Genomic DNA, 27,453 nt, shown 5'->3' with positions numbered 1-27,453 from the left:
CTTACTCTTGACTGATAATGGCAGAGGAATGTGATGTCTCATTTGTTCTAATAACATTTTCCTGGCCAGGCGCAGTAGCTCACACCGGTAATCCCAGCACTTTCGGAGGCCGAGGCGGGTGGATCACCTGAGGTTAGGAGTTCCAGACCAGCCTGGCCAACATGGTGAAACCCCGTCACTACTAAAGATATTAAACATTAGCTGGGCATGGTGGTGGGTGCCTGTAGTCTCAGTTACTTGGGATGCTGAGGCAGAAGAATTGCTTGAACCTGGGAACTGGGGTTGCAGTGAGCTGAGATTGTGCCACTGCACCACAGCCTGGATGACAGAGTGAGATTCTATCTCAAAAAATGACAATAATAATATATTTTTCTTTTTTTCATAGTCTGTATATTCCATATTGGGTTAAATCTAATTTACCATAGACATTGTTATTAATATATATGATTTTAGAGGTTTCCCTCCTTATGTAATTATGAGGTTGGTTAAGCTGACATTCTGTTTTCATTTTATCTTTATAAGACATAAAAAATTGCAAATAGAGCTCAAAAAAACACTCACAGCCTAAATAGAATAAAGTAACTAAAAATGGAATACAGTTTTAAAAGGTTTTGCTTTGTGTCATGAATGTTAGTATCCCAAACAATTCTACAAAGAGAACTCTGAAATAATCTAATCTCTATTATTCTCCTTCATATTATTACTTTAATTTTTTTTGTTGTTGTTGCTTCAAAAAGTATCTTTAAGCCAGATATAGTGACTCAAGACTGTAATCCCAGCTACTTGGGAGGCTGAGGCAGGAGGATTCCCTGATCCCAGGAGTTGTAGGCTTCAGTGAGCTATGATAGTGCCACTGAACTCCCTGTCTCTAAAAAAAGTTAAAATTTTTTTAAAAGTCTTTTTGTTTGTTCGTTTTTGAGATGTAGTCTTGCTCTGTTGCCCAGGCTAGAGTGCAGTGGCATGGTGTCGGCTCACTGCAACCTCTGCCTCCCATGTTCAAGCAATTCTCCTGCGTCAGCCTTCTGAGTAGCTGGGACTACAGGCACCTGCCACCATGCCCAGCTAATTTTTTGTGTTTGTAGTAGAGAAGGGTTTTCACCATGTTGGTCAGGATGGTCTCGATCTCCTGACCTTGTGATCTGCTGCCTCGGCCTCCCAAAGTGCTGGGATTACAGGCGTGAGCCACCGTCCCCGGCCTTTCAAGTCTCTAAAAAGTATCTTTTAAAAGTATCTAGCTGACACATTTTTCAATATTTGTATTAGCTACGTGTTTCCTTCTAAATCTAAACACTTAAAAGCTCTCAATAATTACTTCCCTACATAAAAGGGACAGTGTTTACAATCCTAAATGATACAGTATGTTACCCTTGCAATAATAAATGTACATTTATACACTGATAGAGTTTCAACACATAGAACATAAAAGAAGATATTCATTACAAGTTACAAATAGAAGGCTGTCCATATTTGAAAGCGTTTATTGCAGTACATCCACATGATACGCCAGGATAACCTGTTCTTATGCTTACTGCATACAAAGGCCATTAACACAGTCCTAGGATCGTGGGTCATACCACAGTCTAGGAAACCTGGGAATGATGCTCAAGTCTGAACTTGGCAATTCACTTTCCAGGGGCCAAAGCTGAAGGTGAAGCCCTAGCGCATAATTTGTTACTAAGATCAAAGTCAAATTTTGGTGCCCCCCTACTAAATTGGGTCACTTCTGTAAGAAGGACATACTCGCTGTCCAGTAAAAATTATGTTGGGGAAATGTATTTATCACATGGAAGGATTGCCTTGTGAATGCTGAATTTTAAACCCTGGTTATAAAAGACAATGAAGATGTGAGCCCGCATTTATAAATAAGGGGAAACAAATCTGAGTAGATGAAAGATTGTGAGACACATACAGGATGTTCGTGATAATTAGCTCAGGGCTTAAGATGAAAAGACTTTGCTTTGCTTTTAACTAAAAAAAAATTTTGTATTTTCTTACACAACATATTACTCATATGGTTTTTAAGAGGAAAAATATTGAAGGTGCATCTTTTCTGTCTCCCCTTCTCTTTCATCTGGGGCCAGATTTTGAGCTTATTGAAGCAGCCAGATCATCTGTGAAGCTGGGACACAGACCATAGCCACATCCAGCACTCACTATCCATGTTCATCTGAGGGGCAAGGCTTTGGCAGGCTGCACCTGCCTTTCCTGCACCTGCTCTGTGAGCAGAAGGAGAAGTGACAAGAGGAAGGCAAAGATCAGGTGGGAGGGCAGCAAAGGGCAGGGGGCAGTAGCCCCATTTGACCAATGACAAGCTGGAATCTCAGAGGCTAGAAGTCCCAGAAAAATCCTTCTTCAGTCTTGAGGCCCAGGGAATGGACAAATTGCATGTGTCTAAACTTTTCCGCGGTAGAAGAAAAAGCTGCAGGTCATCCCCCAAATCCATTTCACTCTTCTTTCTCAACACAACTGACAAAGCTTAGCTGATTACATACTGATCAAGTTCTAGCCAATGAGAGAGGTAAGTGCATGCATTGTGGGACTTCCAGGAAATGTCTTTAAAAAGTGGGGTGTGGTTGGATGCAGTACCTGGAACATCAGCATTTTGGGAGGCTGAGGGAGGAGGATTGCTTGAGGCCAGGAGTTTGAGATCAGCCTGGGCAATATAGTGAAACCCCCTCACCTGCCCCCACCTGTCTCTACAAGAAATCGAAAGAAAAAAAAATTAGCTGAGTGTGGTGGTGCACACCTGCAGTCCAACTACTCTGGAGGCTGAGGCTGGAGAATTGATTGAACCCAGGAGGCTGAGGCTGCAGTGAGCTATGATAACACCATTGTACTCCAGCCCCGGTGACAGAGTGAGATCCTGTCTCAAAAAAAAAAAAAAAAAAAAGTGCTGGGCACAGTGGCTCACACCTGTAATCCCAGCACTTTGAGAGGCTAAGGCAGGCAGATCACTTGAGGCCAGAAGTTCGAGACCAGCCTGGCCAACATGTTAAAACCCCATCTCTACTAAAAATACAGGCATGGTGGTGCATGCCTGTAGTCCCAGCTACTTGGGAGGCTGAGGGAGGAGAATCACTTGAACTTGGGAGGCAGAGATTGCAATGAGCCGAGATCATGCCACTGTACTTCAGCCTGGGTGACAGAGCGAGACTCCACCTGAAAAAAAAAAGAGGGGCCTGTTCTTTCTCCCTTTTTCCTTTTTGATGGCTGGAATATGGGCATGATGGCTGGGATAGAAGCAGCTGTTCTGGACCATGAGGCAGCATGTTCAGGATGACGGAGCAAGATAGAGTCTAGGTCTCACATGATCTTGGAGCCTCTGCATCAACCGTAGATGGGCTTCATTAAACTTCATTTACGTGACAGTGAAATAAACTTTCATCTTAGTTTAAAACAGTTTTGTCTTGGAGCTTTATCACATGCCATGGAACCTAAGCGTAGTTCATTACAGAACTTATCACTTATTTAATGCTTACTATGGCAGCCACTATTCTAAGTGCTCTATAGATGTCGTCTTGCTTACCCTATGCAACAACCCTATCAGGCAAAAGCTGTAATTAACCCTCTTTTATACATCAGGAAACAGAGACACAGAGAAGTTAGCTGGCTTGCTTAAAGCTGGACAAGTGACTTGGAGCTGAAACCTGAACCAGGGTCCTTTGACCCCAGAACCTGTGCCCTGAATGCTCTCTGGACTTTCTCCTTGGAGTCCCTTTTCCTCCTCTGGCCCCATCTGAAACTTCTATTCCTTACTGCAGAACTGTTTTTGCTGATTCTTCTCCCCCATCCCACCCGACTCCCTGTTTCCAGTAAAAAGCCCATTCTTTCACACCATGTTTCACTGGGAAAAGGCTCTGACTGGCTAATTCATGCGGAATGTAAGAGGTCCACTCAGCATAATATGCTACCTCTACATAGGAGAATGGGAGGGTTACTTCTATCTCAGCGTGAGGGTTGATGTGTGAGAGGCACAGGACCACACTGGGTAAAGCTTGGGCTTTGGAATCAAGTGACCTGGATTTTGTTTCTGCTGTCAGCAGGCTTTGCAGTCTTGGAAAATCTCTTAACTTCTTCCAGCCTCCACTTTCCCCTCTTTAAAATAGGTAGAGTCGGTCTTTCCCTAGGCAGGGTTTTTATAAAGACAAAATAACCAATGTGTAGACCCTGGCTCCTTATCGGCCTTGGATCAGTAAATATTTACCTTATTTTGCTAAATGTTGTTCATCCATTGCTCCCTCTAGCCTATTTCTTAAAGGTCAGACATTGAGATATAATTTATCATTAATTTATTTATAACTTATTCATTCAGATATTTATTGAGTACCCATGGTGCCAGGCACTGTGCTGGCTACAGAAACACAGCTGGCAGGTGAGTCCTGGCCTTGGATGTTTGTAGTCTTTCAAATGGAAAGAGGCAATAGACAAGTAGCTAAACATACAAGCAAGATCATCATAAAAGCAGGAAGTGCTATGCAGCCAGAAGGATGATGTGGTAGCTGGTAGCTGAGGATGCTATATCAGGTAGAAAAGATTGAGCTGACTCCCATCTTTGTCATTTAAAACGCATGACAGGCTGGGCATGGTGGCTCACGTCTATAATCCCAGCACTTTGGGAGGGCAAGGTGGGTGGATCACCTCAGGTCAGGAGTTCCAGACCAGCCTGGCCAGCATGGTGAAACCCCCATCTCTATTAAAAACAAAAAAATTAACTGGGCATGATGGCATGTGCCTGTAATCCCAGCTATTTGAGAGGCTGAGGCAGGAGAATCCCTTGAATGGGGAGGTAGAGGTTGCAGTGAGCCGAGACTGCGCCATTGCACTCCAGCCTGGGTGATAGGGTGAAACTCCATCACAAAACAAAACACCCCAGAAAACAAAAAACTCACAACAAACTGCAAGTTAGCCAAAGTCCTCATTTAATGGAGAGTGAATCTGAGACTCAGAGATGCTAAGACACTTGCTCAAGGTCACATAGTCAGTGAAGAGTAAAGCAGAGATACAAGCTCAGGTCAACGGACACCAAAAACTTGTGATTTTAGTGGTCACACCACACTGCCTCTCTGCTGGGGCCTGGGCCATCTCTGCTGGGGCCAGGGGAGGGAGAAAGGAGGAGTCAGGCGTGTGAGTTTTATGCTGCCTGCTGCTCTGTGACTCGAACAACATATCTAAGAGGCCTCCAAACAGCCAAGAGCACTGCGGGGACCTCACTCCCTTGGTCTCGCTCCCCTCCTCCTGTAATTGAGATGTCAACCTTCTGCCTCATTCCTCCCATCCTGGACACCTGACATTGCAGGGATCTCAATGGAGACAGCTGATCTCGCCCTGTTCCTCCTGAGCCTCCTCCATCATGAAGACATAAACTTGGTGTGTCAGACACATAAGTGAGCATCCTCTCACTACCCCCTTTTCTCCACCTTCCTCTCTCCTTTTCTCTCTTCTCCCCTCTGCCTTCTCCCTCCCTCCTCCTCTCTCCCTCTCTACCCCTTCTTTCTCCTCCCTCTGCCTCCTGCATGCTCTGAGATGAAAGGGCCAGTTAATCATGCTGCCACCACTTCCACAGGGCTGCGTGCTTGCTTGTCCACAGGCACAGGCATCCCTACCAGGACTGCCTAAGCAGTCCCATGGCTAATTGGTGAAAGAGCCCATTCATTCTTTCTTCCAAAGACTAGATACTGCAAAAGAGGCTTTCTCAAGCAAGCCAAGATTTCCATCCTAATGCACCAATCACTGGGAGACCACTTGGGTTACTTGTCACCGAGACCTGTAGTTTCTACCTTGACATGTGAGCTTGGAGGCTGAGCATCCCTGCCCCTAATCACACACACCTCCTTTAGCACCACAAACAGCGGAGTGCCTGAGGGCATTTGATTAATGTGCTGCAGGCTTACAGGCTTATGCATACTGTATTTATTCATTGAACCAATGTTTACTGAGCACCTACTATGTGCCAGATACCGTTATAGGCACTGGGGATATAGCAGTGAACAAAGCAGTTCAAATCCTGCTCTCATGAAGTTGAGATTTCAGTGGGGAGAGACGGACAGCAAACAGACAAATATATTGCTGTCATGTGGTAACAAATGTTGTTGAAGACAGAGTAGACAGCTGCAGAGTACAGAGCACAGCAGTTTTAGGTAAAGGGAGATCCTTTGGGTCTGTTACTCTGGGGGAGATATGTTATATATCTGCTTCCTTTATGCAACTGACATGTTCCAGAAAAGTTAAATATTGATGAGGGTTTTTTCATATTAAATCATATTTCAAATCAAACATAGACAAGCCTTGCAAATGAACATGCAGCAAATCTCTGAACCTCAGTTTCCTCATAAGAAAAATGGGTTTGAGAATTCTGACCTCAGCTAGTTTAGGCTGTTGAGGGAGATTCATGGGATGAAATTTTAATTTTGTGGATGTACTTTGTAGCCTGCAAAACACTTTATTACATCGAAGTAACGTTATCGTTGGTAAAGTGAAGACATAGTTAGCAAAATAAATTACCACCTCCAGATAGAAACTCTGCGATAATCCAATTTTCACAAATTTAGTTGGCTAAAATGAAGATTACACTTGCATGTTTTCCAAATCTGGGCAGGCAGGGACGGCATCTTAGTAAGCCTTTTGAGGCTTGGGAAGCACTCTGTGGCTAGCTCTGGCTATGACCTGCTGTCAGCACTAAAGAGTATCCTGACCCCGGCCTAGCTTCACCTTGATCTCTCTGAAATAAGAGCATGAAAATGAAAGAAAATCTCCACCAGCCTTCTTAGGTGCAGCTCCTTGCACCTTGGAATAGTCTCCATCCAAAACATTTGGGGCGTCATCGGCCTGACAGACATGGAGGCGGGGTTCCTCACTCAAGGCAGAAGCTGTTTGCTACATGGATTTCTCTCCTTGTAATACAACATTCTGAGGCAAAGTGGAATAATTTTCACTTGAAAGGGAATTCATTTTATTCAAATAACACCACCAAACAGCAAGATTGAGGGTGCGTATCTCCAGGAAAGGGCTGGACAGCAAGATGCTTATCTGTGTCCCCGCCCCCATGGGACTGCCTGCAGGTACAGTCATAGCTTAACTATAGAAATCTACGACAAGAACAATGGAGAGTGTGGTTTATAAACTATTTCAGTCACTGTTTATGGAGGATGAGATTAGAATCAGGGTGGGTGGTGGCAGGTTGCAAGATCAATGGCAAATGTGTCCTCACCAGACATTTCTTTCTTTTTCTTTCTTTCCTTCCTTCCTTCCTTCCTTCCTTCCTTCCTTCCTTCCTTCCTTCCTTCCTTCCTTCCTTCCTTCCTTTCTTTCTTTCTTTCTTTCTTTCTTTCTTTCTTTCTTTCTTTCTTTCTTTCTTTCTTTCTTTCTTTCTTTCTTTCTTTTGAGACAGAGTCTTCCTCTGTCACCCAGGCTGGAGTGCAATGGTGTGGTCTCAGCTCACAGCAACCTCTGCCTCCTGGGTTCAAGGGATTCTCCTGCCTCACTCTCCTGAGTAGCTGGGATTACTGGCACCTGCCACCGTGCCCAGCTAATTTTTGTATTTTTAGTAGAGACAGGGTTTTCCATGCTGGCCAGGCTGGTCTCAAACCCCTGACCTCAGGTGATCCACTCACCTCAGCCTCCCAAAGTGTTGGGATTAAAGGGTGCCAGTGCACCCAGCCCTCACCAGACATTTCAAAGACCTCATAATATAGCTCTTCCTTTCAGAGACACACCAGTAGCAATTCATCAATCAAGAGACTTTTACTCAGTGTCGACTCTGGGCAAATCATCCTATTAGGCAATATGGAAGAGACCCCGAAACATTTCCAACACAGGCAAGGGGCTCTCATTTTAGATGGAAAGAGAAGAGAGTCCTATGGATGAAAAGAAGGGCCCTAAAGAGGACGTGTGAGACGCTAAGGCACTTAAATTACATGAACCCATTTGATCAACATCACCAGAAAGTAACATCAGCATTTGTATTCCTATTATACAATGAGAATACTGAGAGCAGAGAGGTTAAGTGACTTGTTTATGGTCACACAGCTGGTAAATGGCGATGAGAGTCTGTTTGACTCATGGGGCCAGAATCCAAGTGAGGTTTTCACATTGATTTTGCCTTCCTGTTGATTTTGTCAGGGATAAGCATATGTCTTAGAAAAACAAAATGGCATTTGGCGTGCTTCCCTTCACTCCATTCCTTAAGGAGGGCTGAGGAACCACTAGCTTTAGATTGAAGCAATAATTCTTACCTGGCTTTGTCCGTGTGTATTTCCACGGCCGGATCTCCTTTCTTTTCTTGGCTGATACTCCCTTCCCCCACTCACATCTTCCCACATTCGCTTAGCTTCTTTCTCTCTTTCCCTTTCCTCATACACACAAATTCAGACACACACCTTCCCACCTCACACCCATATGCAAAATAAAATTAGAAATATCACCCGACTCACAAGGTATTTGGGGAATGGAGAGCTTCAGTCAGTATACCCAAACCTGAGCACCCCAGGCTCTCTCCCTGTCAAGCCCATGTGAGAGGCAGACCGAGCTTGTGAAAAGGGGCCCAGACAGCCACGATTATGATCCAAAGCTGCTCTGAAGGGAAAAGGGCCATGTGTGCTTCCCCGTGTCTGTCCTGTGGCCACTGGAACTCACAAGGCTACCAGCTGCTCACGGCCACCATGTGGCATACTGTTCTTTCGCTTATATGTAAGATCCTTTCAGAATGTGAAAAGGTTTCCTGGCCTCTTTTTTTATTTTGATGTACACTGATAAATTACAGAGAAAACAGTGTCTGGTGATTCAAGAATAGAGGCTGAGCTGATCAGCATATGGCTCTCATTTCAAAGGATTGCTCTTGTTTTAATCAGCCAGTTGAGAAAGCAATAAACAATTATTTATTGATTAAGTATGCCATCATCCAGAGGAGTGGAACAGGGCAGGTAGGTGAGCTATGACACCCAGGAAATTGAGGATAGTGATGGCACCAATATTCCTGCAGTGTTTGATATTTCTAAGGCTCTCTCTGCTCCCCCACACCCCCACTGTTTGATACACACTGGTGTCACTACCCTCTTGGTGCCTCATAGAACTCACCTTAGCAGAGTGGAGCCCTGGAAGGGAAAGGAAATAGAAATAGGAAGGTGGGGGTGGGGCTCCAAGCAGAAGCTCCAAGTTCAAGCTCTCTGTCTGGATAAACTCCCATTGCCTTTCTTTCTCCCAAATCAGAGCTGCCCCTGGGTCCCAGGACAATACTGGGTTGTGTGGAGGCTGAGAGTAGCAGCATTCATGCTAGAACCAGGTTCAAGCCCAGACTCTGTCACTTCATGGCTGAATGACCTTAGACATGCGACTTAGCTTCTCTGAGCCTCAACCTCCTCATCCCCAGAATGGGGCTCAGCCAGCTTCACAGATCAGGCTGAGAGGATTAAGGAAGCAGCTTGTGCTAAAGGCTTAGCACATCTCCTGCTACCTAGTAGGGGCCAGATAAGTAGTGTCTCTAATTATGATCTAATCAAGCAGTGCTTGCCCTGGGCAGGCCCTGTTTAAGGGTTTTACATAGATTGTCATTTAACCTTCATATCTCTATTTTACAGATAAGGAAACTAGAATCTAAGATCACACTGGAATTTACAGACGAAGAAACTGGAATCTGAGAGCTCACAGTAGTGAATGTCAAACCCAGGTAGACAGGCTCCAGAGTCCCAACTCCCAACCCTCTGTACATAACCCTTTCGAGGAGATGACGCTGATCTTCATGGGTGTTGCCCTGGCAAGCTGACCTCTCAAACCCCCAGGGTTCCCTTCAGTCCAAGGGGAGAGCAGGGAAGGTCGTGGGACACAGCCGAGAGGGAAAGGCAGGGTGATGTCTGGAGCATCCACATCAGGGCTGAATCCCAATCTCCCAGCTGGAACGGGCGGCTGAAACCAGGCAGGGCGCCCCAGCCCGCTCAAAGGGAACCGAGAGGGGAGGGGGGGCAAATCCACGATGCTGAGACTGGCGGCCAGAGCACCGCCCCCAGGAGAGGAGGGAGGGGTGTCGGGGCTGGGGGGTGCCCAGCTGCCATCCCCGCCGCTTCCTGGCCCCTACTCGCTGGCGCCCAAGTGGGAAGCCAGCAGCTGCCGGTTCCCTCCTCCCCACATCCCCTCTACCTGCCCAGTTCCCGACGCGAAGCGCAGGCTGCGAGCCAGCCGGGCCGAGCCCACAACTTTGCAGCCTCGGGCAGGGCGAGAGCCGGCGTCTGGGGCTCCTCTTGTCGGCGACCAGAGCTCGGTGAGTTCATTTCCTCGCCCCTCTGCAGCGGCGGCAGTGCGGCGGCGGAGGCGCGGGGGGCGGCTTCCCGTGAGTCCCGGAGGCAGTGGCCGAGAAGCCGGTGGCTGCCCGCGCGGCCAGTCTTTCCAGGGCTCCGGCTGTGCCGCCCTCTGCTGCGAGCGAGGCGGGCGCCAGTGCTGAACGGACAGTTCCCCGTGCCCCGGGGCCCCACGGGCGGCCCCCGCTGTCCCTTCTCCAGCGAAGGCCGGGGCTGAGGCTGCCGGCCGAGCGCCCCTTACTCCCCTCGCCCCTGTCCTTCGCCTTCCCAGCGCTGCGGCGCATCTGGCTGCTCCCGCGCCCCCCTGGCGACCGGCGCGGGGAAGACACTTGCTTCGCTGGAGCCCCAGGCCGAGGGCTCTCTGGGGTGGGCAGCGCCTCCGCAACCCCCGACGGCGCATGACTGGGGGCGGTGCCCAGCCCCCGTCGACCACCCTCAGGCGTGCCCTGCGCTGCGCCCCAGATGCAGGGAGAGACCCGCCCTCTCCACGGGCTGCGGGTTCCCGGGGGGCGCTGGCACCTGCAAAAGAGATTCCAAGGTGACCAGTCAACCGGTCCTGACGGGGCAGCCTGGATGGAGGCCCCGTGGCATCCACCCGTCCTAGGCGCAACCGCCTTCCCAGAACTTTTCTCGGGCCTCCGGCTGGCAGATTCCTTAGCCCCTGGAAAAGTTCTCTCGGGCGCACGGAATCCTATTTCTCTGTGGCTTCCGAGGCTGGCCAGGAACCCCAGTTGTGAGGAGTGGGGTGGGGTGGGAACGCGGTGAGGGCTGCGCAAGACAGCGGGGTCGATCCCAAGAAAGGCTGGCCAAGCAAGCATCCACTCGTGCGCACAGGGCGGGCTTGTCCGCACGGAAAAGATTTCGGCGCCATGAGGGTTGTTTGGGTTTCTCCCACCAGGAGGGCGGGAGGCAGGCGCGAAGGGGGGATTTCAATTTCGCCTCAAATGAAAACCCTCTTTGCAAAGAAATAGCCCTGGCAGCCAGCGTTGGAGAGATGTGCTGGCCAGGACACGCTGACACAGGCATTCTGGTTGCGCCCCCACCCGACCCGGTGCCCAAGAGCGAGTGTGAATGTATCGATTGTTTTAATTGATTTTTTTAAAGCTAGGTGGCAGAGGCTGCGTGTCTGTACACGCAGATATATACATACACAAATACAGATACTCAAGCGCACAGATTACACGTACAGAGTCACGCACAAGGACACACACATACACACACACACACACACACATCGTGGGCCCGCACGCACACATACCTCCAAAGAGCCTTGGGTAACCGGTGAGGTTACCCAAAATGTGTGTGTGGGTGGGGGCGCGCGGGAGGAGAAAGGGGAGTGTGAAGCAGGACTTCCAGCAGGTCAAATGCCTCTGATTTCTCTGTCCCGGACCCCAAATCCTTCCCTTTCTCCTCCTAGACAGGTCTGAACCAGAAATCCCAAACCTGGGCTTGTTTCCACAGCCACAGAGGGGAGGAGCCCTATCCCCCAGCGCCCCCCACCCTCACAACTCCCGTAGACTGCAAACGAGTCCTGCCCTCCTGTGCCTGACTCTGCCGCGCCAAGGCGCCCAGCTCGCTCAAAACCCCAGGCAGCAGTCATCGCCAGATAGGGCCTGGCCCCGAGGCCGCTGAGGGCTCGGGGTCTCTGGCCTGCCTGGTCCGAGGTTGGGGAACTGGGGAGGGGAAATCCGCGGGGCAGGGGTTGGGGGCGTGGAGTCGCGTGCAGCGACCCAGACGCGCGGCGCAGATGAGCGCGCAAGGGCGCCCCCTGAACGCCTTAGTCAGCCAGTCCTCTTCTCACCCCGGGCCCCGCAGGAATGTAATCGAGGATGCTGGCCTTGCGGCTGCTCAACGTGGTGGCCCCCGCCTACTTCTTGTGCATCTCCCTGGTGACCTTCGTGCTGCAGCTCTTCCTCTTCCTGCCCAGCATGCGCGAGGACCCCGCGGCCGCCCGGCTCTTTTCGCCGGCCCTGCTCCACGGGGCGCTTTTCCTATTCCTCTCGGCCAACGCCCTGGGCAACTATGTCCTGGTCATCCAGAACTCCCCGGACGACCTGGGTGCCTGCCAGGGGGCCTCGGCCACGAAGGCTCCGTGCCCCTCACCTAGCACTCACTTCTGCCGAGTGTGCGCCAGAGTCACCCTGAGGCACGACCATCACTGTTTCTTCACCGGCAACTGCATCGGCAGCAGGAACATGCGCAACTTCGTCCTGTTCTGCCTCTACACCTCCCTGGCCTGCCTCTACTCCATGGTGGCCGGTGTGGCCTACATCTCCGCGGTCCTTTCCATCTCCTTCGCCCACCCCCTGGCCTTCCTCACGCTCCTGCCCACCTCCATCAGCCAGTTCTTCTCCGGTGAGTGGGCCTTGGCAGGCAGGTTGGGCTCTACACCAAGATCTCCCACCCCAAAGGTTGCCGGACCCCAAACCCCAACCCCAAAAGTTGCCAGATTTAGCAAATAAAAAATACAGATCGTTCCGCTAAATTAAAATTTCAGATAAACCACTCATAATTTTTTGGTACAATTATGTCTCAGATATTGTATGAGACACGCTGAGAAAATTTGCTATTGGCTATCTGAAATGCAAATTAAATGGACATGCTGTATTTTATTGGCAACGTCCCCCCTTGCCGCCATCATCCTCATCCATCATGCTGTCCATATACTATAAAGTGGCATCCAGGCAATACACCTTGCCAGGCAGGGCTGGGTGCTGGCCCTTCCTCCATGTGGCCCTGTGAGGTTCAACCACACTATGACCTTCTTCTGCCTGGATCCTGCTCACATGTCACCCAAGAACTCTGCTCTCCAGAGGTCTCACCAACCAATTGCAGTAATATTGAACTTGTTGCCAGCCTAGCCTAGCAGGAAGTAAGCCCTGTTCTCCTGCCTATTAGGTTTGCTCTTACCAGCCTGTTCTCCAGCCTGCTGATGGCTCAGAGCAGAAGGAACTTGGGAGAAGCAGGGATTTTTCTTTTTTTTTTTTTTTTTGAGACAGAGTCTCACTCCATCACCCAGGCTGTAGTATGGTGGTGCTATCTCTGCTTACTGCAAACTCCACCTCCAGAGTTCAAGCAGTTCTCTTGCCTCAGCCTCCTAAGTATCTAAGATTACAGGCATGTGCCACCACACCCAGCTAATTTTTGTATTTTCAGTAGAGATGGGGTTTTATCATGTTGGCCAGGCTGGTCTTGAACTCCTGACCTCAAGTGATCTGCCTGCCTTGGCCTCTCAAAGTACTGGGATTACAGGCGTGAGCTGCCATGCCTGGTAAAGGACTGCACTTTAGTATGCACCAAGGACCACTTCCTGATACCTGGCCCTAGAAGGACTTGGCTCCTGGTGGCAGTTCTTTATTTGGCCTTGATACTGGCTCCTACTGTGTTTCTTCCACTTCCTCCCTATCCTGGCCTTTGACTCTGAATGGCTTAGCTTCCACAACAGGTAGAGTACATGTGCTTGTGCGTCCATGGATGGCAATGTTACCTCCATTTCTCAGATGATGAAACTGAGACTCAGATGGGATTAAGTGTCTTGCCCAGAGTCTTCCTACTACTGAGTAGCAGTCTCTGGTCTGCCTCTCAGGTCCTTAATCCACAGTCTGATGCTCTTCCGCAGTAGCTCAGGGAATAGAGCAGGCTTCCTCACCTGCTGGCCTTCTGGGAGCAAAGAAAGATAGTGGGCAGCTACTTCCACTGAAAGCCCAAAATTGTTTTGAGGTGCCTGGGCTGAACATTCATAAAAATTCTGCTCTACTCTGGGGGAAGCCATCATTTCAGTGTTTGTGGTGGCTACAGCCCAGTTCTTCCCAGGCGTAGAACTATCTTGCCATTTGGCAGTGGGAACACAGAGGTGCAGGGGGAGACCTAGTTATGGGGGCTGCCTTCAGGGCTGGTGGCTGAGCTGGGTCCAGAACTCACAGCTTTCAGGCCTTCTGGATCCCAGCATTGGCACAGGAGTCTGCTGGGACCAAAATAACCAGGACGGGGGAAGGTGGGTGGGTGGGCTAGGGGGTGGAGTGTGAGCACAGACAGGTGGAGGGATGAGGAGAGCCAACAAGCCTGCTTCTACTTTCTTTTCCAAGTGTTTTGCCAACCATAAAAATGGATGGTTCCAGAAGGAGGACCTTGAAATGGTTTGATTTGAGATAAATCTAGGCTTGAGGCCTGTCCATATGTGCTAGTTTGATCTGATGGGAGAACAGAGTCAGTGAGTGCCCACCTTGGGGCCCAGACTCCTGTGCCAGCATAAGGATGAGTTCCAGTGTCTTTCACTTCCTCAGCATACCCACTGGGAAAAAGCAGCCAAGACTTCTTACCTCCTACTCTCCCATGTCATCCTTGGTGACCTTTCATCTTTCCTCTAGACAACCTTCCCTCTTTCCCTCCCACAACATACACCCCACCTGTTCAGCTTTCCCTTTCCCATTCCTCTTCTTCCCCAACCCTCAATCCGAACAGCTGAGAGCACCCTCTCTCATCTGCTCAGGAGGACAGGTGGACAGGGAGGAGTAAGAAGCATGGGTTGCTTAATACAAATTGAGTTTGAGATCAGCCTGGGCAAGATGGTGACATTCCGTTGCTACAAAAGTAAACAAATAAACAAATACAGTAGATAGGCATACTGCCTGTTGTTCCAGCTACTTGGGAGGCTGAGGCAAGAGGATCGCTTGAGCCCATGAGTTTGAGGCTGCAGTGATGCCACTGCACTCTACCCAGCCTGGGCTACAGAGCAAGACCCTGTCTCAAGGAAAAAAAGAAAGAAAGAAATTGAGCTGTTCCCAACTCTGGTACAGCTCTGAGTCAGATCTATCACCAGAGCATGGATGGCTGTGAGTTTGGGCCTTGAGAACTAAAAGAGGGAGGGGTCAAGTGAAAGTGAGGCCCTCAGCTGATCCAAAGTGGGAGGTGGCTAGCTAGTTAGCTTTCAGAAGCTGTCCTTTCTTTTGGCATTGTGGGACCAGTACAGGTTGTTGTGTCACCTCTCTTAACCTTATTCTTATCTGGGAAATGGAGATGCCACCATCTAACCTGTATCTTGGCATTTGTGTAAGTACACCAGCATGGTGGGTGCTACCAGAAAGTCCAGTAGGAGGGAAAGGGGACTCATGTTCATTGAGCACCTATTATGTACCACCCACTATGCATGTCTTGTTTCACCTATTCCTCATGACAAGTCTGTATTATCATATCCATTTTTAAGGCTCAGAAATAAAAGATTCAGCAAGGTTAAGTTGCACCAATGCCACACAGCTGGTATGATTCCAACCCAAGATTCAGAGTTGGGACTGCTACCCTCCAAAGCTCATAGCCTTTCCACTACACCACATTGCCTCTTAGGGGCTGCCTCTCTGAAGCTGTTTCTTGAATGAGCCACTTTGAGAGGGAGGGAGCTACCTGTCCCTGGATGTACTAAAAAATATGCTGGGTAATGATCTGTCAAAGGTGTTATAGATGCTTGTTGGGAGGAAGGGGCAAGGGAAATTGGCTGATGTGTCCTTTTAGGCACGTTAGGAAAATTCTGTGATTTTTGAAAAGAAGCAGAACTATTATTCAATAGTCAAGAGGAGCTGAAGCAGCCAGGTAAGGCAACTTCAAACACTTTTAGAGAAAGCAGGTCCCCAGAATAGCCTTTTTGTAGCTGCTGCATGGGGCCAAGAAAGGGCCACAAGGTCTTTTTCTCATGCCTTGATTTAGTGCCAGGAAAAAACCCTGTGGGAAATGGCTTCCATCCACCCAGGCTTGTTCCTGGGGCAGCATTCATTGCAAAGCAGGACTAAGCTTGACAGCTCTGATGTTCTTACATCCCAGCTCCAGGGCCATCTTTGCCTGTTAGCATTCCTCACACCAAAGGGCACCATGGACCCGGGATCCTCCATTGTGCACATGGCTGCCCAAGCTAATATGTGCTGACAAGGAAGAAGTGGGTCAGGGGATGGACAGCCCAATGTGAGCCCCATCCCACTGCTGCCCCTGTGCTGGTGGAGGGGCTGCTCTAGATGGCAGCTGGGCCTATCTGTCTCCAACTTTGTAAAACAAACAAACAACAACAACAACAACAACAACAAAACAGCTACCCAAGCTCCTAGGGATGAGGACAAGAGGAAGCTGCTAATGAGAGAATCTGAATCAGATGCACATCCTCTCTGGCTGCTGAGTCCACCACTGCTCAGAATGGACAAAGTGTTGAAAGCCCAGTTCCCAGAGCTCTGGAAATTGGAGGCTGGAGAGGCTTGGGAAGAGTTGGGCTGGGGCAAGAGAAGGTTAGGGAAAGGGCAAAATATGATTGAGATTTTCAGGGGCAGAACAGATTGTAAGGTGGGGTCCTTAGAGCAGGTACCCCCACCCCCAGAGGAGGTGACAGAGTTGCCCTAGAGGGAACCAAGGGCCAAGGAAGGCTTTTGAATTAACTCCAGGTCCAGTGCCCTGGCTGCTGGGTAGGTCAAGGTAAGTGTCCTTTGCCAGAGCTGCGAAAGTGCAGCCCAGCCAGGACTCTAAGCCCTGGAAAGAAGGAGAAAACTTGATAGTTTCAGGAGTTAAACCTGAACTCATTTTGGATGTGGTCTCCTGCTCTGTAAAATGACCCTCTGCTGGGAGCGCCGCACTGAGTGTGAATCGGGATGCTGACCACCCTGTACATCATTTTCTTGAATCATGCAGCCATAAGAAATCGTTATTGTTATTATTGTTATACCCATTGTACAGAGGAGCAAGCTGCAACTGAGAGGTTAAGACACTTGTGCAAGTCCACACAACTGGGAGACTCAAACCTTGCATGGACCAGACACCCAAACTCTGAAGAAGAGTGTGGAAGCTCTTACTCAGTGGTTATTTAAAACTAGTAATAGGAAGTGCTTGGTTTATAAGGATTCTGGGGAAATCCTGCCCCATGACACAGGGCTGATGACTTTAGGGGCCTCTTCTAGCAAGCGTTGACTGATGAAACTAGCTCTGGTGGAATGCCATGGTGGACACACTGTCCTCTTGTTAACATTAATGATGACTGAATTATTCTCTAAGTTGGCACTCTGGGCTGCCCTTGAGACTAAGCTCGTGACTTATTCTTCCCGGCTCTCCATCATACTGTCAGTTTCCTGAGTTCTCTCGGCCAGCACTCCCAGAACAGTAGGGAGAAGGTGCTGCTGTCTAGACAGCTGCCCGGGTACCTGCTCCCTCTTTAGGGTCCTCAGCTCACCCTTCTCACCTCCTGAGCAAAACCCCTTCGCCCTGCTTCCAGCCCAAAAGGAGAAAGCAGAGAGAGACAGTCATCCCTGACTTTACAGAAATGTTATCAGCGGCCAGGTGCTGCCCCAGGAGCTGAGGGCTCTCCTTGCCCAGCTCATCAAACTAATCTCTCTTCTTAGCCATGTCTCCAGTTTTCCCCTTTTGCCTCAGGTGCCATCCGCACCAAGAAAAAGGGCAGTGAGTTCTTCCTTTCTCTCCCTTACTGCAGCTGCAGCACTGAGGTTGCTACAAAATGTAGTGCCAGTCTCATTAATCTCCCCCCTTGCCAGTGGAAAGCCTGCCTGGATCACAGTTCTGCAGGTGGCCTGGCTGTAAAGAGGCTCTGTCTGGTGTTTCCCCTCCCACTGCCCTGCAGGAGCTGTCCTGGGTTCTGAAATGTTCGTCATCCTCATGCTCTACCTCTGGTTCGCCATCGGCCTGGCCTGCGCCGGCTTCTGCTGCCACCAGCTGCTGTTGATTCTCCGTGGGCAGACCCGCCACCAGGTGCGGAAGGGGGTGGCAGTGAGGGCCCGTCCTTGGCGCAAGAACTTACAAGAGGTCTTCGGAAAGAGGTGGCTGCTGGGCCTGCTGGTTCCCATGTTCAATGTTGGAAGCGAGAGCTCCAAGCAGCAGGATAAGTAGCAGACACTCCCATCATTTATCTCCCTCTCTCTCTGTCTTGACTCCTCCTGAGCATAAAACCACGGCAGCCTTGTTTCCACCCATTACCCACTACAATTTGTGCTGGTAAGGTCCTAGCATCTTCCCCTTGTCTTCCACCCAGGAGAACAGTGTGGGCTGGTGGATCATGACAAGGAGGAAAAATGTCGACCCTGGCATTGCTAGGCTCCTCATGAGCCAGCCACGTGGCTGCTGGCCATTAGGCTGCCTCTGCTTTCGTTCCTTCCCCTTGAGACCCCTACTTTCCCCTCTTCCTGGCTCATCCCTTCTCCACCATGTTTAAGTCATCACTGCTGTCTGCTGGAGCCCTTCCTCTCAGCCTCCATGTTGGGAGAGGGGAGTGGATTCTTGCTGCTGGTATGAGACTCCCTGGGACCTAGAGGCTGACAAATATTTAAAATCACCACGTGTAAGAGGCAGCCAAGTCAGCTCTGCCAACTGCTAGGGGAGTTGGGAAAGAGTGGGTGTGTGTCCACATCCCCTCTGTAGGAAAAAGAATTTAGTGGCTTGCTGCCCCTGCCCCCACCATCCCAGGTTCAAGACCTCTTTTCTGGGAGACAGCAATCAATGGCCTGCTTTTTACAACTGCTACTCCCTGTCCACCTTTCCCCACCTGGCCAGCCCAGCCCAGCCCAGGGTCTGGCTGGATGCTTCCTCTCCCTGGAACTCTTCCAGCTTTTCTACTTGATCTCCAGCCCCCAGGTCTTTGCCAGATGCTGGGAAGGCAAGGAAGAAGGGAGAGGGAAGGAGAATTACTGATAAATGAAGGGGGCATTCAACTGTATAACCATATGGAAGGGTGTGTGTGTGTGTGTGTGTGTGTGTGTGTGTGTGTGAGAGAGAGAGAGAGAGAGAGAGAGAGAGAGAGAGATAGAGAGAGAGAGAGGTGGTGGTGAGATGTGTTGTTAGAAACACGTAGGAATAATGTCTAGGGGAAAGGGAGAAGTGAGAACAATTGGGTTCATTAATGCCCTGTACAAAGGGCATTACAGCAGCTGAAACTGTTCAACGTTTGAATGGCTACCTGCCTGTGAAGCTAGTGAGTACCCCATCACTGAAGGTATTCCAGCAGAGTCTAGGTAGTTGTCTGCCAGGCATGCTGTGGAAGGGATTTCTACACAGGGTCATTCTAGGTGAGCTTACACCTTCCTTCCAACCCCAAGGTTCTGGTGTCCTGGTTGTGATTGCTGGACCCAGAGGCAAGATCTGCAGAGATGCCTGTGAGATATTTGCTTTCCTGGAGGGGAGTGTGGGCATGGAAGGCATCTGATAATCAGAACCCAACAGCCACTGAAGAGAGTCTCTGCAGAGACAGGGCTATCTGGGTGGTTGAGGGGACTGGTATTTGAGAAAAGGGAGATGGAGCAGTGTCAGTGTTGGTGGCCGGAGGAAGGGGGGTGGGGTGGGCAGTGGTGAGTTAAGGCTGGGGAGTGGAGATGACCAGAATATAAGGGTGCAATTCCCAGACCATCCCTGCACATCTGACTAACTCCTGTGGAGGCACTGCTGTGTGTTTTGAAACAGAGGACCAGACCCTTGGGGCATATGAGGAAGTGGGGACAACACAAGCGCCTCCTCCTGACTGGTCCCAAAGTCAATATGACATTCATGCGGGCAGCAGTGCTGCATCCACACCCTGCAATGTCCAACCACTGACCTCAGCAATCCCTATGAGAGTGGCACAACACCCTCGGTTCTTGAGCAGAGCTTGGGAGGACTTGACAGTGGTTCTGCCTTCATGCCCCCTAGCATTGGCTTGACCTGCTCATACTTCTCCCTCCCATATTCATTCATTTATTCATGCATCCATCCTACATATATTTATTGACTGCCAACTACATTCCCAGCCTCTTCCAGGCACTGGCAATGCAGTGGTGAACAGGATGACAAGATTCATGCCATCAGGGGCACCTTGCCACTGCCTCCTGGGCACTGATTCACACCCCCTGAAAAATGGTCACTCTGCCACCTTGGTGGTTGGTGGACAGGTCATTTGGAAAGAAAGGATGTGATAGAGATGCTGAAGAGGTGAAGCCTAGGCCACCTCAATGGAGAAGTCACTGGGGGCATCTTCACTCCCAATTCTGGCCATACTTAAGCAACGGGAGGAAGAGGGAGGAGGGGAAGGTCTGGGCAATTTAGGCCTTGACTCTTTCCTGACCCCGGGGCTCAAGCTTGGAAGCCAGCCCTGCCATTTCCAGCCTCATGAAGTCTCAGCACGGTGAGGCCTGACATCCTGGGGAAGGGCAACAGGGCGACCTCCAGGGTGTTGGCTGCTTGAGACCGGTCAATGGGGTGATGGCGGGGAGGGTGTCAGATGTGAGACTTGAGTAGCATTTGTACACATGGCTGCTGTATTGTCCATGAAGAACATCAATAAAATACATGGTTTTAAATTGGATTTGATATGATTGTGCGGGCACTGCTGGTAGCAAGGCTGGACTGCACTGATGCAGTCATACTAGCTGTTAAAATATTTAAAATAAGTATTGAAAATACTTCTTTCTTAGTAAATAACCATGGCTCAGATTCTCTGAGTAACCTACCCCTTCTGCCCCTGCTCCTCCCTGGGGATGCTTGACGCACCCCACAATCCAGCAACTAAAGTGATAATACTTGGCACATGCATGCCCACCCCTCAGCCCTGCTGCAGCCCTCAGCCAGAGTCCACTGTGATTTGCCAGGGCTGGGTTATATGGTGGTAACTATGTATCACCTCTGGTTGGTAATAGGTCTCAGTGCTAGGGTCTGTGGACCCACAGGAACCAGGGATGGAATATCTTACCTAGGAACTTCCCTTTCTCTCCTTCTCCTTTCACTCTTTCTCCTCCTCTCCCTCCCATCCCCATATCAGAAAACAGGCGAGGAAAAGAGTGCAGAGAGTCCCTCTGCTCCTCCTCCACAAACAGAGCCAACTGCTCCTAGGGATCGGCCAGGCCTCCCTCTCAGCCCCTGCAACATCTGGAGGTCTTAGACTTCCCAGCCATGGGGACAGCTGGGAGCATGTTGAGCCCTGCAGGGAGTGGACCCGGAGCAGGTGAATAGGCAAGGCCCCTGATTCATCCTAAAGACACACAGGCCTGGACTGAGGGAGGATCCAACTGCAAGGAGCTGTCACAGAACCCTCAGCCTAGCCCAGTGTCATGATGGTGGACATTCCCTGAACACATGCCAACTGGCGATCAGCGGTGCCACAGGAGCTGGGTGAATGGAGCTGTGGTGAATCCTCAGCACATTCTAGAGCCCACGGGCTGTCTATACTCCACAGGGTAGGCACCATACTTGCCTCGTCACTGTCATATCCTTTACACCTAGCAGGGGCTAGGCACGCAGTAGGTGCTCAATGAATATTGCCTGAATGATGCAGATTTAGCGCTCATTTGCTTACTTCACATCTCTTATTCCTGTCATGGGCCCAGGACTGCGCTTTGCACACTGTGGGGCTAGAAAAGAGATGAGACCACTCTCTCTTTGAGGAGTTCCCATCCTGGGAGAGGTTTCTGGGAGTGCTCAGAGGAGGGAAAGAGCACATTCTGATGTGAGGTCTGGGGCCTTTCCATGATACAGGGCCTGGAAAATGGACGAGATTTCAGCAGGCAAAGAGGGACACAGAGGGATTTCCAGGGATGGAGAACAGGCCTGGGGCCTTGGGGTATTGGGTATATCACGAAGAGGCAGAGTAGGTTAAGGCTGAGAGTAGAGACCCAAGCAGCCAGGGCTCTGAATGCCAACCAAAGGGACCTGGAGGGCATTTGACAGGCAATAGGAAACCACCGAAGGTTTTGAGCAAAGGAGCAGCATGATCAGAGGTAAATTTCAGAAAGCACAACCTTGGAGGATAGACCAAAAGTGGGAGGAACTGGAAGCTGAGGGACCTGGTAAGAGGCATGTGCTGTATCTCAGTGAGACATAACCAGGGTCTGGGTGGGAATAGTGGTTGTGGGATTGCAAGAGGGGAAGGATATAGGAGGCACTTCACAGACCCAGGTCACAAGTGGAGGAATGCTGGGGAAGGGGCCAAGATGGCCCTGAAGGTTAGAACAGGGTGATTGTTAGGAGGATTGGAGTGGAAAAGATTGTGACACTAGTGCATCCCATGCACCAGCCTCTCTCATTGGCCCATCAGATGACAGTTGATAGTGTCATTATTTTATTTTATTTTTTTTTGAGATGGAGTTTCACTCTTGTTGCCCAGGCTGGACTGCAAATGGTGCGATCTCCACTCACCACAACCTCTGCCTCCCGGGTTCAAGCGATTCTCCTGCCTCAGCCTCCCAAGTAGCTGGGATTACAGGCATGCACCACCACACCTGGCTAATTTTGTATTTTTAGTAGAGACAGGGTTTCTCCATGTTGGTCAGGCTGGTCTCGAACTCCCAGCCTCAGGTGATCTGCCCTCCTTGGCCTCCGAAAGTGCTGGAATTACAGGCGTGAGCCACCGCGCCCGGCCTCAACAGTGTCATTCTTAACTAACCACTCTTCGTCTGTAGAGGAAGGGGTTCAGGGACATCTGCCAGTCATTCTTTACAGCATGACTCCCAAAGCTGGAGTGGAATAATCTGTCAGTGGCAATAGAGGCCTATGTGTTAGAATGAGATACTTGGCTCCCCAGTGTCTCAATCTTTCCATCCAGAAAGTGGGTACTCTGCTTTGGCCCATTCCCTAGTGTCAGATTAGGCGAGGCAGGAACTGCTTCACTCTAAGCTTCAGACACCCAGGGAGTTGTGGAAAGAGGACAAACTTGAGGAGTCATCAACCCAGGTCCCCTCTACTGTAACAAGTCAGTCCTTAGGTCCCAGGGCCATCTGCTAGCCAATCTTTCTCCTTAGGAACGTGACTGTCCTTGTTACTGTCTATACATTTGGTCCCCCAAATACTGTGGCTCCTGTCTATACCCAGTGTCCACCAAATGGCCTCATTGCTCATGAGATTCCCCCTCATCTCCCTCCTGCCCTGCCTCTCGGCATGCCTTCAAGGATACTTGGGAAGCAGCCCCTCCTGCCAGGAAGAAGAGGAGGGATGGACAGGGAGAGAGGAGGCATTGCTCCTAGCTTATCTGAGACATGTTAGTGATGAGGCAGAACCTTGGGCCTGTTTACCAGTCACAGTGAGCCTGCTTGGGGGAGCGGGCAGGAGGCGACTGGGAGTAGCTCGGCTGCTCCTGATGTTTGCCTGTGCTCCTGCTCTCACTCCCCTCTCTGTGCACGGTACTGGCCCAGCTCCTCCACTCATTCCTCAAAAACATTTATTGATGCTGACTGTCTGCCAGACATGATGCCAAGGAACAGGAATGCAAAGATGAAAGGGACCCAGTACCTGACCTCAGGGAGCTCACTAGGAAAAGAACAAATTGCAGATGGTTGTGATTCAGTGGCATGAAATTGCCGATGGGACGGACAGGGTGCTACAGAAGCCTGGAGCAGAGCACTCACTTGACCAGGGTGGACCTGAAGACTTTCCAGAAGAGGCAACATCTGGGTCATGCGGGATGAATAGGAGGTGGCCAGGCAGGGCTGTGGGTGGGAATGGAGGTAGGAGGGACTGTGTGGAGGCAGAGATACCAGGTGATTTCTGGAAATTGTAAGTCTGCATTTAGGGGATGTGAGCACACACCTGCAGCCAAAACTGAAGGTTCTGTCCTCAGGCCATGCTCCCCAAGGACCCTGCCTCCATCCTTTGATCACTTCTTACAGAACCCTAGCTCACACCAGCTCGTGGTGTCCCATTTGGGCGAGTCAAGCATGAATTGATGTCTAGTTTTTCTAAAGGATCCACAGGTCTTCAGGTTGGCGATCACAGATAGAGGGTTAATTTCATTTCCCAAAGAATCAGCCCAAAGATGGGAACATCAGAGATTCCTAGTCCTCTCTCAGGGCCCAAAGAGCTCTCCATCACTCTGGGAGCTCCCCATCACTCTTGCCTTCCTGCACAACCTCAGCAAATGGCGTTGGAAGGACACTGTTCCTACCAAGATGGCTTCCAGGAGCTACAATAGAACTGGAAAGTCCGGGACCCTGAGAGGTAAGGAGTGACCTTTCATTAGGTACAGTACCCCATCTGGACTGGCAAGGCACCTCTCTGCATGGCCTTCTGCACCCTGGTGCGCACCTCCCCACAACCCGTAACCTGGTGGCCCTGTGTGCCCCCTCTTTTAGCCTAGGCCCCTCCCAGCCCCTCCTCCACACTGCACTTCTCCATAGGACCTTTCCTCAACTGGTCCAGCCCCCTGGGAACTTTCTATCCCAAACTACTGGTGATAACAACCAAGATTTACTGAGCCTTCCCTACATGCCAGGCCCTTGTCCTACACATGTTTTATCTGTATTAATTCACGTATTCCCTATAGCAACCCTACAAGGTATGTTTTATTATAACCCTGACATTCCAGGTTAAAAAAAAAAGGCACAGAGGTTGTGTAATTTGCCAAAGTCTTAAGCTAGTAAGTGGCAGAGCTGGGATTCAAACCCAGGCTGCCTACTCCAAGGTCTATTTAACCAGGCACTAGACTGTCTTTCCATTGTGGAATATGATAGACACACAATGCATTCCCTGCTGAAAATTAACAAGGAGCCAAGTTGCTACTCATTCATTCATTGATCTGTTCATTCAACACGTTTATTGAGCACCTACTACATAATAGGCACTGGTAGATACAGGGAAAGGAAGTAGGCTCAGCTTGCGCCTTGCAGAGCTGACAGTCAGCTGCTTATGGTGACTTTGCAGGGAAAGTAGGAGGGGGTTCCTAGGTCTTTCCCAGCTGAGGATTATGGGCAGATTGCCCCGGATGAAGCCACTTCTTCCAGGGCAGAGCATTGGTGGAGGTCTGAAAACAGTCAGGGCTGGGGCTCAAGGATGATCCCTAGCCAGGGAAAAAGCCCAAGCTCGTTCTAGATGGCGGCCCTCCCAGGCAGTGTTGAGGTGCCTGCAGGAGGGAACCAGACCCTGGCAGAGGGCGAAGCACAGCCCAGCACACCTCTACCCCCACCCCTGCTGACCAGGGCATGAAGGCACCAAAGACTAAAATGAACGTGGGATCCGAGGAGCAAAACATCTGCAAAGCCTGTCTATGACAGAGGGAAAGGAGAAGCCTCCGGGGGGCAACAGCTAGTGAAGTGGGGTTGCATGTGAGGGTCCCCCCATGGAAGGCCAAAAAGCTGTGTAGGACCAAGGGGCTGACCTGGAACCCAGAGCAAAGAAGAGCTGGCGCTGAGGCCTTCCAAAGAGGCAGTCCTGTGTGTGGGCTTCTCTTCAGCCTTCCTGTCCCCAAATGCCCCCTTTCTGGCCGGCTTGTGATGCCTGAAATTCCTCTACCATGAATATGTCCTTCAAAATAGCATTTTGGCTCTCCAGGTCCTTTGTTTCCAATTCTGGGAGTATTTGCCACGAAACACCTTGAAATGAGGCTGCCTTCTTTTTTGATTGACAGCTGTGAGGTGGCCAGAAGCTGTCTGAAGGGGTGATTTTAGGTAGAGGGGAAGGGAGAGTGGTGCCCAAGGTGTGAGGTACTCTGTGTCACCATGCACTGGGGAGGCCACACAGGGTGCTGGCAGGGCAGCCCAGAGGGGCAAGAACTGAGGTGGCAGGGAGTGCAGGCTGAGCAGGGCTGCTCCCAAGTCCCCAGTCAGTAAGTGGAATGCTGAAAGATTACACTGTGAACCCGGAGTGCCCAGTGGCTCTCAGCCCCTGAGTGACCCTGGGCCGGTCACTGCCCTCCGTGAACACCGGACTCAGTCTTAGACTTGGCAGGGATTGCGCACACTTGGCCCTCAATGGGGCACGTGGTTTTAACGACCCCCAAAGGGGCAAGTGCCTTTTACTTTGCCACAGACTCCACGCCTCCCTATTGCCCAACCCAGAGCCACCACACAGTCTGCCCTTGGCTATTTGGCCCCTGGAGACTGAGTTTGTGATGCCTGAAAGGCAAGCTTCTAGAGTGGTCAGTTTTAGTCGTAACTGTGCCCTAGATAGGCTGCGAGACCTTCCACAAGCCCCCGTGTGCTTTGCTGTGCGGCGGGACGGTGACGGGAGGGGGAATACGACTGCACAGCTGGAAAGACAGGGGAGGGGAAGTGACACGCATTGGGTGCCCAGCAGCAGAGGTCACCAGCAGCAGGACGGTTCTTGCATTTGCTCAAAGACTACAAGGATTGCTGTCTTGTTCCAGGTGGAAAGAGAGGGAGGAGACTCAGGGAGGGAAGCCAGGAGGCTCAGCTGAAGGGCAACGCGGCCCCTCCACTTGACGCGCCGGCCGCGGAGGCCATGAATTCCCTCGCACGTGCCGGGTAATTAATAAACAGACGAGCAGGGACAGGGGGCGACGGCTCGCTGGAGGAAGAATGTAATTAGCAACGCTTTCGGGAGAGAAAATTAAATTACAGGAAGCAATGGTGCCGGCCACGGACCATTTGTGGTCCCGAAGCCGATTCCTGAGGCCCCTGCGCGCATCGGGACCGCCTTTCCATCGCCGCGGCCGAGGGACGAAGGCCGCGCAGCGTGGGACGTCTGTCCGGGCTCGGGCTGCGACGCTGCCGCGCGTGGCCTCCCCGGCACCCGCCGGAGCCCGCGGCCGTGGCTCAGGCCCACCAGGAGGGGGCGCCGTCGGGTCTCCGCGCTCCACTCTCCCGGCGCGCGCGCCCTGCGCTTGGCGGCCAACACTGGGAGCACGGGGACCGCGGGCGGGAGCCTCCCTGGGCCCTTCTCGCCGAGCCGGAAAGGGCGAGATCGGGGGCCCAGACTCGTGATGCCAGCAGTGGTCTCACTCGAAATTCATCTACGCGTAAGGTGGGGAGAACCGGCCTGATCCGGGGAGCCAGCGGCAAGTAGCGCAGGACACTACAGTCGTGTCCACCGCCCGGGCTCCGCGCATCACCGCATCTCCGAGAGCGCGCTCCGAGCCCAGCTCCTCCAGGGACGTTCTTAGCTCTCAGGCGCCACCACAGCCCGGGGTCCTCCCCGTCTCCTGGAGGGTTTTGTGTTTGTCACAATAGTGACCATTCCTGAGCTCGCGCTAGAGCCAGGCCTGGTGAGTGAGCACTTGGCTTAGGGAAGGCACCAAGCCCTGTGCGGTGTGACTATTAGCCCTGTTGGGCAGAAGAGGAAGAGGAAACGAGCTCAGAGAGGCGGAGGAAGTCGCCCAGGAACACACAGCTGGCAAGACATTGAAATCCACATCCCATTGGCTTCTGAGCTCTTCCCCAGTAGGGGAGCGACTGTTTTTGATTCTCAGTCTCTAGCACAGAGCCTCGCACGTGGGTGCTCAGGA

The 27,453-nt window shown here is 51.0% G+C and overlaps 3 protein-coding genes across 5 annotated transcripts in view; 1 reads left to right on the top strand and 2 right to left on the bottom strand.

Moving 5' to 3' along the window:
- TMEM63C (transmembrane protein 63C) overlaps window positions 1–10,649 on the bottom strand; it is a 115,143-nt gene extending 104,494 nt beyond the window's left edge. For all 3 annotated transcript variants that reach the window (XM_078335506.1, XM_035261143.3, XM_035261144.3), the window contains exon 1: window positions 10,129–10,649. The gene's annotated coding sequence lies outside the window, so the exon portion shown is untranslated. The remainder of the gene's footprint in view (window positions 1–10,128) is intronic.
- On the bottom strand, window positions 7,999–11,315 carry LOC144577450 (uncharacterized). Its single transcript, XM_078335521.1, has one exon. It carries the CDS (start codon window positions 10,684–10,686, stop codon window positions 10,063–10,065), a length of 624 nt encoding a protein of 207 aa, XP_078191647.1. The 5' UTR covers window positions 10,687–11,315; the 3' UTR covers window positions 7,999–10,062.
- Window positions 10,061–20,587, top strand: ZDHHC22 (zDHHC palmitoyltransferase 22). Its single transcript, XM_002807253.7, has 3 exons — window positions 10,061–10,249; window positions 12,102–12,641; window positions 17,887–20,587. The coding sequence occupies exons 2-3, from the start codon at window positions 12,116–12,118 to the stop codon at window positions 18,150–18,152; spliced, it is 792 nt and encodes a 263-aa protein (XP_002807299.2). The 5' UTR covers window positions 10,061–10,249; window positions 12,102–12,115; the 3' UTR covers window positions 18,153–20,587.
- The last annotated feature ends 6,866 nt before the right edge of the window (window positions 20,588–27,453 follow it).

Source organism: Callithrix jacchus, chromosome 8 (genome assembly GCF_049354715.1).
Source record: "Callithrix jacchus isolate 240 chromosome 8, calJac240_pri, whole genome shotgun sequence".
Lineage (NCBI taxonomy): Eukaryota > Metazoa > Chordata > Mammalia > Primates > Cebidae > Callithrix > Callithrix jacchus.
This window is presented reverse-complemented; position numbering and strand designations above follow the sequence as displayed.

Excerpts from the sequence above, each read along its gene's own strand:
- ZDHHC22 (XM_002807253.7), top strand. The coding sequence starts at position 12,116 with ATGCTGGCCTTGCGGCTGCTCAACGTGGTGGCCCCCGCCTACTTCTTG. Across the intron at positions 12,642-17,886 it reads CATCAGCCAGTTCTTCTCCG|GAGCTGTCCTGGGTTCTGAA; the intron begins GTGAGTGGGCCT and ends ACTGCCCTGCAG.
- LOC144577450 (XM_078335521.1), bottom strand. The coding sequence starts at position 10,686 with ATGCGCCGTCGGGGGTTGCGGAGGCGCTGCCCACCCCAGAGAGCCCTC.